The 13,031-nt window shown below is 38.2% G+C and overlaps 1 protein-coding gene across 4 annotated transcripts in view; it reads right to left on the bottom strand.

The window, feature by feature from the left end:
- Window positions 1-2,246: 2,246 nt before the first annotated feature.
- Window positions 2,247-13,031, bottom strand: part of nfia (nuclear factor I/A) — a 183,825-nt gene continuing 173,040 nt past the window's right edge. For all 4 annotated transcript variants that reach the window (XM_079808021.1, XM_079808023.1, XM_079808024.1 and 1 more), the window contains one exon: window positions 2,247-3,447. In XM_079808021.1, the coding sequence (XP_079664147.1) occupies window positions 3,433-3,447 (15 nt within the window). In that variant the 3' untranslated portion in view covers window positions 2,247-3,432. The remainder of the gene's footprint in view (window positions 3,448-13,031) is intronic.

Genomic DNA, 13,031 nt, shown 5'->3' with positions numbered 1-13,031 from the left:
AACACTAGTTTTTCCTCATTTAATCAATGTTACAAAAGTCCTGCATTATAAAATAGGGCAGCTTTAAAATCAGTGTAATTAATAAAACTATACAATATACAAACATCAAATCTCCCATACTCAGGTGCGTCCGCCCTAACTCTCGTATCTAATCGATTCGGTTTGTTCTCTTCTCCCGCGTCTTCTCCAACGGTGTACCAAAAAACTAAATTACACACACAACACGAGAACAAAACAGACTGCCCAAACTATTGCTTGAAATTCTTTTTCTCTTTTTTTTTCTTTCTTTAAAAAGGGTGCAATTTTGTCATTATCTTACACACACAGCCAATCTCGCTGATTAGATGCCAGGCTGCTCTAAACAAGGTTTTTGTGACAAAAAAAAAAAAAAAAATATCCGTGCAATCATGTTTCCCTTCGCTCTTTTAAGCCCTGGAAGCTTTTTTTTTTTTTTTGCTCTATTTTTTTCTCAATTGTCATTATTTTATATTTAGTGCAGACGATTAAGAAAGTAATGCCCAACTAATTTCTAAAATGTAGGCAAGAACAATGACAAAAAAAATAATAATAATAATCACGCTAATAAAAATAAAAATAACAACCCACACAAGTTTAACTACTAAACCATCACATCAGATGCCTGGGAAACTCATTCCCGTAATTTTCTTTTCTTAAAATGATATATGCAATAGAAAATAAACAGGTAAACAATTAATATAACATGGAACTTCGTCAAAATGTACATAGAAACTGGGCATTTTTTTGTCCTGGACGTGTTCGCGCTCGTGAGTTTGTGATGGAAAGGAAGTTTCCTCGTTTTTAAGGCTTGATTATGACCAAAAAAAACGAAAACATTTGTGTGAAACCCAAGTGAGGCTGATCAATGGCGTTTTCTCGTGTCATGAAAAGCACACTGACGTTCAGCCACTTGACCTGTCAAGTGCTCACTTTGGTGTTAAAACAAATATAAAAATGACTATATGAGTGCAAGCAAGTATTGCATATTAATCTTTTCCTCATTATTCATCTCCGGGAATGAAAAAAAAACAAAAAAACAGGAAGACTGAAAAGAAAAAGTAGTCGTCATTTAGAAATTGCAGCAACATCCATAAATATCAATAACACTAGTGTTAAATCAGAGAAAAAGGGCTTGATGACATAAAATCCCACGGTTTCTAGGGCGAATGATTGACTTTCGGCTGACTGGAGTGAAAATGATGGGATTCCGAAGCATTGGACGACCGATAGTGGCGATATGTAGTTAAATGGAGAGTAATACTGTGTTTTACACGCCGCCGTTAGCGCTAATTTCACTCTCTCCGAGGTGGAAGGTGGGGTGAAAATGTCAAAAAATAGTCTCCACATTGCAGCTTGTGCAATAACTCAGAACTAGACCATCGCTCAAGGCACATCGATGTGGAATTGTTCGTGCGGTTTGAAGAGACAATGAAGTGCGTGCGTCGCTCTCGAGACATGAAAATGATTGTTCTGACGGGAATAAAGGAGGAAGGGAGACGTTATCGAAATGACGACAAGCTAAGAAGAGTCAAGAGAGATGTTTAGCTGGTTGATTGTGAGAACAGCAGTAAAAATACCCTTTCCTTTAAGGGACCAAACAAATAGTTGATCGGCAAGTGCCCGATGTTGGGATTACAATATTTTCACACTACTTTAACTCTACGTAATCTATGTAAAAATTTGTCACTAACACTAGAACATGCAGATTATTATTTCTTTTATTTTTTTTAAAACTTTACTGAGCTTTGATCGACGGTGGATGAGACTGTAAGTGTATATATATATTTATATTTTTCGTACAGGAAACAAACAAAAACTCAAAAACAAGAAAATTGCATGCGAGGGAAGCTGGATCTTCACATTTTTGCGCAACACTTTGGAAAGTGTTTGCGAGGAAGTTAGTTCAGTATTTCGCCCCTTGCTTTTGCATTCAAGCAGTCGATTTTTACGCTTTTTCCTTACGCTCATGATTCCGCAAACTGCTCATTTTCCGCGTACATTATGTGCTTGGTTAAATTAAAACAATCGCTGTAGCGTTTTGGAAACAAACTAGCAGAAATCCTAAAAACTGATCGATCAAACAGTGAAATTTCTTAAAGGGACATTTGTTCTACAATGCTAACAAACAAACACATAAAAAACAACAACAGAAAAATCAATTACAGCTCCCCTTATTTCTCACAAGGCTATTTGTTCTATTTTTCTCTTTACGTGTTTTTTTTTTTTTTGTACCCCGATATTTTAGAGTCCTGGAGGTGTGAACGGACTAGGAAGAAAAATATATATATTTATATATATATACTTTTCAACAATCGCTTCAACGATCTATCTTACAAAGATATTTAACAATCCAACATCTACCCAACAAAATTGCACTTTCCTCAATTCAGTATTCAATGTTAACCTTTTCTTGAAGTTTATGGAAGATCAAACCTTCACTCGGCCCTTGGTGTGCGACAGACCTTCCGCTGGGGTTTAGTAGAAAGAATCGCGATGATTTTTGTACGAAAAACACAAAATATGAACATGCCTCCAAGTGGGGAGATCTCCCATTAGTATGCTGTAAAATGACCTGATATCAAACATCACCGTTCATGACTTCTTCATCGCCTGCCCCGAAATGACAAAAGAAAAAATGGGAGCGAGGGGTTCGGTCGAGTCCTTGAAAGGGTTCTTGATCTGACATGGTGTTGATGGTGGTGGTGGTGGTGATGATGGTGGAAGGGGGAGGAAATGGTCCTGGCCAGAAGACGCAATGGAGATTTTAGCTGGTGGTATATCTGACCCAGGGCGAAACCTCCAACGTTCACGATACGAAACCGGATTGATCCGTCAAAACACGAGTGATTGAAAGGCAGAGCTCCGACCTCCAGGTGGTTGTGGGTTGGCGACCCTTGGCCGTAGACGGTGTTTGATTCGAAACGCCTCAGGCTTCTCTTTAAGACCACAGGCACAGATGCGGGAAGCTCTTTGATTGTGTCATGTTACGTTTTCCTTGTCTATCTGTGAGGGTAAACCAAAAAATACAAAACGAAACAAAACAAACAAACACAAAAAAAAAAAAAAACGTGCACGTTTCCGAGAAAACAAAGCTCTTGTTTTTTTTCGAGCTCCACCCTCAGAAGAGCTGGACAGCTACTATATATGAATATAGGCATGTAAACCATACATATGGAAGAATACATATGGACTATATAGATATATAGTAAGTGGGTGTAAGCGCGTTGAGTCGGTTCCTCTTGTTCCAGGGCTTGGCGGGGTTCTGCTGGAGCCATGCTGTGGGTCTGTCCAGTACTGGGGCAGCAAGTGGCTTCTCTCTGTTCAGACTGGTGTACATGTTTGCGGGTCGTACTCAGGGGAGACAGAGGGGGTGGTCGTGTGACCTCGGGAGCGGCCGGTCCGTGTCAGGAGTCTTTAGCCCAGGTACCACTGCAACGAGACAGAGAGGAAAACATCGGTGAGGTTTGGTAAGCAAGTTCACCATTCAATGAAAAGTATTTTTCCACTAAAATAATCTAAAACATTTAAACAATTACAGATGTTTTTAGATTATTTTAGTCAAAATGGCAGAAAAAAAAATCACGAATACAATCACTGTAATATGATACACTTGCTTATCACTTTTGACCAATAGGTGGCGCTGTTATCTAATTGCTATGGTGTGGTCAGCGTGAGACAATGACAAGTTTGATATCAATATGCCAAAGCGTTTCAGAATCAGCTTGGCATCATGCCAACTAATTCGTTGATGTGTTCTGCGAGAACGGTTTGGTCTATCGAAAAGCTTATCGGAAACATTTTTATTATTATTTTATTATTATTTTGGTGAAAATCAGACCGATGATCTAGGACAGGGGTGTCCAAACTCGGTCCAGGAGAGTTTAGCTCTTACTTGCCTCAACACCTGTCTGGAAGTTTCTAGTATGCCTAATAAGACCTTGATTAGCTGGTGCAGGTGTGTTAAATTGGGGTTGGAGCTAAACTTTGCAGGACAGTGGCCCTCCAGGATTAGGATTGGACACCCCTGGTCTAGGAGGAGTTCGGAAAAGTAGTTTTTCAAAGAAATTCAAAATGGTGGACGGCAAGTTTGAGCAAATGTGGCATAATTGTTCTCAGCATGACCCAAGAAATCTATCAAGACCAGTTTCATTAAAATAAGCAAAATTAATCAAAAGTTATTAGCATTTTTGGAAATTTATTTTTGAGTACCTCAGTACCTATACTCTTAAAATACAGCATTTTAGAACAAATATAAAATGGCCGACGGCCACAATAGTCAATATTTGAAAATTCAGTGTATCGGCATGATGCACTGAATCAGAAGAGACCAGTATTATGATTTTTGCGCAAACCGTTCTTAAAAACCTTGCTTAAAAGGTAATCTCCTGACTACCACAAGTAGGTGGCGCTGTGCCGAAGCGCTGCATGTAGTGTCCGGTCATGCTTGTGATGACATATACCAAGTTTGGTCTGAGTATGCTAAAGCTTATAGATAAAGCGGAGCTATAGCCTCGCTTCCAATTTGGCATGCTCTTCGTCAAATTTGTCCGCGTGTTATTGGAGAATGGTTGGGTTAATCAAAAAGCTTTTGACAACTTTTTGCCTGCATGGTCTGAAGAGGATATTTCAAAAGAATCTAGCCCTTACGGTTCAGAAGTAATTACCATAAATGTAAGTGAAACTTTGGACAGTTGGTGGCGCTAGAGGGATTGAGTTAGAGACTCCAAATTTGCTGTGGTGAATGTTTGGAGTGTCCTCGACCAGTGTGCCAAATTTCACAACCTTTTACTATACAGTTCTATGGGATGCCATAGACCTCCACAGCGGAAGAATAATAATAATAAGAAAACTAGCGTCTAACTAAAATGTTACCTTACTTTTTAAAAACCTTATTTACTTACTTAATACATGTTCCTGGTTTTACTGTGCAAGATTTTACTTTTTATCAAAATGTATTTTCCAGGCACTTCTCAATGGATAAAATCAAGCCTCAACCTTTTTTCTCGTTATACACTTTCAAAATTACGGCACGCGACAGAAGTAAAATCAGTTGTGAGTGCAGTTGTCGTAATGTTGACTGATATCCCACAAACCTAAATGCTTGTTATAACCTGTAATTCAACCTGTTACAGAAGTATCTGTAACATACTGCCAAAAAGAAAAAGCAGAAAATGCTTGTTCTTTTCTTATCGGACCACTTATGTCTCGTGTATCGGGTCTTAAGATGGTGCTTGACTCTGTAAGGGCCCAGCTCAACAACACTGTTTCTTTTCCTGTTCCTGTCCATCTCTGAATGCCTTTGCGGCGCTTTCCGCCACACGGAGCCGGAGAAATGCGTCCGTCTGTAGACTTGAGTGGTGAGGTTAGCGAGCTGCACCCTGTAATCCTTCAGTGAAATGGGCTTATTGATTGCTGTGCTCCATTGTTCACGTTTCCAGCAAGTGAGCAAGTGTCGTTCGGTCCTCGCCCACTTTTTCACTCCGTTCTCCCCTCCCCTTTCCAACTTCCCTCCTCCCACCAAGTTCAAGTTCATCCTGGTGTTACATCATGTCTGGTTGCCAGGGACAACCAGACAGCCGTATACGTGACTATCATTAGCAAGGCCGGGCCTCGCCGCCTCCTTATCCCTCTTTCTTTCTCTCCCTCTCTGATCCCTCTTTCCCTGCTCCCTTTCTTACTATTCTCTTCCTGGCCGGCGTTCTGTCCGAGCGATCCGCCCCATCCGGCCTCTGCTGCAAATACACACGCCATTGATTCAGTGTGTGCAGTGATTCACATGCTCCTCCCACTGCTCAGCTCATCATGCATACACACTGTCCACCAATCACCAGCCATGATTAATTAAGCCCACTGAGTTATCAGCCAATCAGAGAGAAGCGCTCATGGACTGCCTTCTAATTACAAAACAAGGCTGCACATTACTACCCTGCACACAAGACTCTTTCTTGTTTACTGTTATTGTTGTGCGTTTTACTCAAATAATTGCAAACTTTGATTCAGACTGTGTGTGTGTGTGTATATACACACACATATCACACTGGTATATGTAAATATTTCATTATTTTAAATAATTATAACTAGTTTATCACGTCAGATAAAGTGCGTTTTTATTTTAGTTTTATATAATAATATAATGTATCGATCTAATACTTCACAAAAAAGCGTATGTAAATATTTAATTATTTTAAATTATGTGCAGTGTGAATATTTATTTTATGCATTATATAAACAGATTTTATATAAAGTGTATTTTTTGGTCATATTATATACTATTTACATATCATACCAAACACTGAAGGTATGATGTGTAAATCATATTTAATTTTAAATAATTAAATTTTGAATATTTTAATAATTAATTATATAAACAGACATCATAAAAAGTGCATTTTAATATCATATACTATATAAACAAGATAAAGGATTATGTAAATATTATTTATTTTAAATAATTATATACATTTTGAATATTTGATCAATGCATTACATGAACAGGCTTCACATAAAGTGTCATTTTTTGGTCTATGGAGTATACTTAATTTAATATTATATAATATTTACACACTGTACCTCCAAATACACTTTATATATAGTCTGTAAACATATATAATGCATATATTATCTGTAAACAGTCAATACATGAATAGTGCATTATATATACGGCCTAGGCTTCACTGAAAGCTTCCGCAGGCTAATGCGGTAAATTATCTAATGTAGTTAAGAACAATGAAATGATTTGCGAGATTGAGTGGATTCTATCAGGTTGGAAATGTCCCAGACATCGGCGTGGAAGGCTCTGGCGTACGGCTCGTTTAAATTCTATTGCTCACCGCAAGCGCAGCGGAGAAACTGGAAGGTTAGTTTTTAATCAATAGAAGTTGCTGAGTCTGGACTTCTGCGCTCCGGTGCAGTGCAGCTTCCTTGTGTCTTTGTCTATCGGCTCGACCGCTCTGAAACTTTTCCTCCCCACCCCCCCTCCCTCCCTCCCTCCCCTGTCCTGGGAAGACTTTTGGAGACGGCGTTCTGCAAAGAGAGCAGGAGCGTGTAAGCTCCTCTCCGATACTCCCCGTAACTTTGTGGACAGTGGGCTTATGTTACAACACAGAGGGGTGTGCTGACAGCTATGATTTAGTCTGCAGATACCCAGCACGCAGGGGAACCAGACAGACAGACAGACAGAAAATAAAAAGTGTAAAATTACAACCTGTCAGTCTCACGTCTGCCACATGGGTGGTCTTTCATAACCAGAACAAACGCAACTAAATTAAAAGACAAAATGATGTAAATATTGTTTAAAAAACATATTTTGACAATTCTGTGGAAAATTAGATTGTTGCATACTAGAGATCAATTCAATATTAATTTTCCACAGATTTTACAGACCAATATGATACAGATTATTTTACGGCTCAAGTGACCAATAACCAATGAATAAAATAAAAATGGATTTCTTTATTTCTGCCACAATACCAAACAAGAAAAAAATCATTAGCCTATTACAATAATGTTTTCAATAAGAATAATAATAAATGAATAAATAAATAATAAATGAACAGTAAAATAATAGACTACAACACATAGTGAATATTATCAATGATTACTATTATGGTTAGGATTATTATTATTAGTAGTAGTAGTAAAATATAAAAAAAATTATATAATACTCAATATATTGTTCAGCAGCCACTCAGTATTTTCACAGGCCACAATTTTGGCATCGATACCATGAGGAAAAACTGCCATATAGATATTTTTAATATTATAATTTGGCAGCAGGTATATTAGGCTGCTGTCACTTTAAGACCTGACGCACTGATCCGTTATACTGTTACACATGCCTTTTCTTTCTCAACTGTTTACATTCACTTAAAACATTACTGTGTTTATGGGTCAATGACATGACAAAATAATAATAAATACATGTCACATATCAAATTGATCTACAATATTTCCTTTATAAGATACTCTTTTAATTTTTTTGAAATTCAATTGACTTTTTGAGTTGGGATGTTTCAAAGACCTAAAATGTCAGGTGGTGCGACCAGCAAATTTACATTTAAAAGTATCAATTCCCACTGCAATTGCAAAATGAAGTAAGAAATATAAATGTAAACCATTATATAATGTATACAAATAATAAAAAAAAACATAATAAAAAAAAAAACATAACTCCTTATGGAAAATTGTGTTCTAAACACATAGAAAAGTGTCTGTTTATATGAATTGGACTAAAAGGGCAATACATAGAAAAGGGAAAGGGAATTTACCATGTGATTTACAATAATTCATATGTATATTGTATATGTATATTATTTTAGATGAATATATGGTCGCACCACCTGACATTTTCTGAAATCTTGATCAGAAATCTTGTTTAATAATGAATTAATGCTGTCTTAAAGGCTGTAAAACTAATATGAATTTTTTGGACATAAAATGCATTTTAAAACTCATATCTTAAAAAAATTATTATTTTTCTTATTTGTCATTGACCCTTATATGAATACTTTCATAATATTTTGATATGTTGATTGTTCAAGCGCAATAAGCCGCAAAAAATAAATCAATTTAGTACTAGTTAATGTCAAGCCCAGTATATAACAAGCAATACATTCAAATATTAATTTAACAATAAACATGCATTGTGAATGTGAATATTATCAATATTATAATTGTATTATTATTGAACATTTTATTATAATAAAAATATTATTATTATGCGAATTTCAGCTTATTTATTAGTATTTTTATTTATTAGCTATATTTTATTTTCCCTTTTTTCATCAATTGTTTTGCACTGAATTACTGAGTGGTGGATGTGTGAAACAATTTTTGTTTTTATGTGGAGCATAAAATGACAAACAGAGGAATCTGAATCTGATTTGCAAACAACACATTCAAATATTTATTTAATTATATCTATGAACACTGTATCCTGTTGAACATGCAGTAGTGTAGTGGTGTTGCTCGGTGCTACTGTTTTGTTTTTATCAGGCATTTATCAGTACAAACCATAACCAATTTTGTATAAAAGCATACACATCTGTAAAAAACGAAAAGCTCTAGAGCAAAACTTGCCCGTGGCACAAACGGTGTGGGATGAGCTATGAGTTTATGGGTTTTTCAAATCCCAATCTCTAAGTCTTATCAATAATAATGATGATTCTTGTCTTAGCAAGCACCACTAATGAATCTTTTCATTGGCTCTCTGCTCAAAAAAAGTTCTCAAAAGTCCTTTGCGGTGATGTGGAACGCTGTGCCAGAGGAAAGTGGTTTCACACACACATTCGTATCACTTTTATAGACTCTCAACTAATGGATGATGGTTAGATTTAATTAGGGGTGACAGAACTTAGAATGGTGTAAAAACGTACCCGGGATAAAACATCAAGTGTAAAAGGATCTGTTGCATTGTGGGATGGCTCATCTTGAGCCTGGAAGACCATACTGTGAGTGTTGAGACACAACAACAATCCCAGATTGTAAGATTGAACCTCTCGGTATCTCTCCCTTTATCTCTCAGGGGATGGCACAGGCCCAGGAAAAGAGCGAGATCGGGAGTGAAAAAAGCATGATTCAGCGCAAAAATGAACGAAACACTGGTGTAAGGGATGAGCCAGACATCCTGAGGGGCAAACACGAAATCATCCGCGTTCACTGCCCAAATTCGTGCGACTGTTGATTCGTCGGTCTGTTAAAACAACCACACAAACATCATCTCCGATTGGCCTCTTAATGGACCGTTTCTTTTTCCTAAAGGTTCTGTTTGGACGGAGCTTCAAGCCACCCACGCAGAGTCAACACACACGGGTGTATGCGTTCGGTTCAGCAGGAAGGATATGTGCGGGATTAAGTCATTTCCATGCAACTACAATGACGTTCTGGCCTGCGGTTAGCATTAGCCGTAGAGGGTTGTAGTGGGGTTTTGAGATGTCCATTTCCCAAATGAACTGTACTTTTGAACCATCTCTTTTTAATGTTTCAGTTGAGAGCTTGTGAGTCATTTGGCTGTAAGGGAGAACCTCACTTACACACAAGAGGATCGGAAACTGCTGCGAATCCATTTGTTTTATTTCTGATAGTGACGCAAGGATGTTGGAGACGCTTTTTTGTTCATTTTTATGACTTAAAATTGGGAAAAGTAGGAATCGTAATACTACATTTGAGACCATTTATACATTTAATTTGAAAAAAAAAAACTACAAATGATATGGTTTTTTGAAGCTGCTCATTGAAGCAAACCGTCGGAACATGCTTATTCGCCAAAATGAATCGGACCTCTCAGCGCTAGTGGGGTTGGTCTTAAAGGATGTACGTCAGCGGTTGTAATTGACGGATAGATAGCTGTAGTCTACCCATCAATAGCCTTAGTGTCCTGTTTGAGAGCCTTCAAGGTGAAAGCTGTATTAATGTAATGAAAGAGAGGGGCGGAGGGGAAAGAACATCATGCAAATAACACACACCAAACACACATTGCAGCACATCTGCTATAGCGATACAAGGTAAGACATGCAGAAATAGACATCAGAGAGAGGAAAAGGAAGGAGAAAGGAAATGAAATGCAACGGTAACGGTTAATAGACTTAGAGACAGACTGCAGATGAGTTAAAGGTATAGTTCACTAAAAAACGTATCCTCATGTCATATATTCGATGAAACACAAGACAACAATTTTGAACACTACCAATAACAAGGAATTGGGAGCGAATCTTTCACTCATCAAAAAGGAACCATAAAAGTATGATAAAAGTAATCCATACGTCTCATGTGATATACAAGTCTTCATAAGTCATATGCTTACTTTGTTTGAGAAACCGACCAAAATGATGAATCAGACCCTTTCATTGAATCAGTTGATTCTGAAACTAGTCTCAATTGGATCTTTTCATTGAACAAACAGTTAATTTGATTCACTTCACAAACAATTCTCTTTGGGTTGGTTTCTTGAACAAAGTTATGATTTCCGAAGACTTGGAATAGATCACATGAGTCATGTGGATCACTTTTGTGAGACTTTTTTGGTTCTTTTTAATGAATCTGTTGATTCAGTTCACTAATGATCTGGTCACAGCTCACTGGAGGTGACGATTTTCAGTGAATAACAACTCCTGAGTCCTTAAACAAAAGTATTGTTCAGGTTCAGAACACTTAATATAGCAAATAAGTCGTATGCACCATTTTTATGGTGCATTTTTGAAGCTTGAAAGCCTTTCAATCCTCATGCATTAATGTGCAAAAAGCATATTATTCAAAAATGTCTCATTTAAAGGGTTAGTTCACCCCAAATTTAAAATGTTGTCATTACTTACTCACCCTTAAGTTGTTCCAAACCTGTATGAGTTTCTCTCTTCTGTACACAAAAGAAGATATTTTGAAGAATGTTGGTAACCAGAGTCGACCTGGCTTTGACTTCCATAATAGGAAAAAAATACTGTGGAAGTCAACGAGTGCCGTCAACTGTCGGGTTATCAACATTCTTCAAAATATGTGTCCAGAAGAAAGAAACTCATACAGGTTTGGAACATTTGAGGGTAAGTTAATTTACTATCCCTTTAAGTCATTCAGGTTTGGAGCGACGTGACAGAATTTTCATATTTGGGCAAACTCTCCCTTTAAGACCAAAAAGGAGTTAGCAAGTTGGGAGAGGATCGAGAAAGTTGGGCGGAAGAGATTAAGGAAGAAGGATCAGAAGAGATAGAAAGAGACAGAGCGACAGAAACGGGGGGCTGGGAATCTTGGTCTGGTCCTTTAACTGGCTGTCAATGGCAGGAGTAATCTCATCAGGTCGGAGGAGTGCTGAGTCAGCAGCCGCGCTAAAGTGCCTGAGGATGAGTGTCATCTCAGAGGAATTCAGCCTCATGTAATGCAAACCAGCCCGGGCCTGGAGAGCAGTGCTTATAAAAGCCATCTCAAACCCAAACCGCCCAGCCACGTATTACAGCTCCCTGAGGGACCCCGCAGACATTTACTACATTATTTATTTACATTTTGCCATCAGACGCTACGGGGAAAAAAAAGAAAACGGAGCGCGGCAGTCCATTAGACGACCCCAAACAAACAGCTCACACCTGAGGGGGATATAAACATATTCATGTTGTTTATTATTAGAGCGTGGCAGCGGCGGAGCGGCGATGTTCGCAGGTGTGAGGGAAACGGTCGGTCTTCTCTTTCCCTCTCCAGATTTGTGGAAGCCTGTATGCGTTCCGACAGAAAAAGGAGACTGTGATTTTCTGGGGTGTGACACGGAGCATAGAGCTGAAATCAATCTTGGGTAATTAATTTGTGTGTCCGGCAGTCTGGCGCTCTGCCCTCTTCTGGCTTCGGGAAGAAACGCATGTGGTAAAAAGGTGTTTAAACAGCACTATTAAGGAGGCGTCGCTTTCCCTGCAGCCCTTTGAGGTTTCTTTGTCTCTCGGATGAACGTTGATTATGAATTCGAGTAATAATCGTTAGGCGTGTTTTGTAGGGACATCTCCGCAGATGCTTAACTATGGCAAATTGACGTGGAGGACAAGAGTCAATTACTGATGTTATCTCTCCCGCATGCTAACGTTTATAGGAAGCGAATAAAAGCCAAGGGTGCCGGCGTTCTCATCCCGGCCTCTATGGGGCCGATTTACTGCCTGTGTTTGTGTGTGTGTGTCACTGCAGTGCCTATCTGCGCTCCCCATCACACTCAGTTCCTCCCAGCACGTTCTGATTAAAAACACTGTTTATGAATCATTGCTTTATCTGCACCGCTTCGGGACCGGGGTCAGGCTGCAGTCCCTGCACGCTTCACAATTAAACACAGATTACGTGCCTGCGCACGTTTTTGTTTGCCGTTTTTATGCGATTTATTGATTGTTCAGATCTGGCTTTTTATATATGCATCATACATTTATAATGACAGGGTTATTATCGTCAACTAAAACCATAAAAAAATTGTTACCTGAAATAAAAATATAAACAAAGCAAGATTGCAAAGTGTGATTTCTGTCAAACACAACTATATACAAATTATATATGCAGTA

The sequence above is a fragment of the Gobio gobio genome, assembly GCF_949357685.1.
Source record: "Gobio gobio genome assembly, chromosome: 24".
NCBI lineage: Eukaryota > Metazoa > Chordata > Actinopteri > Cypriniformes > Gobionidae > Gobio > Gobio gobio.
This window is presented reverse-complemented; position numbering and strand designations above follow the sequence as displayed.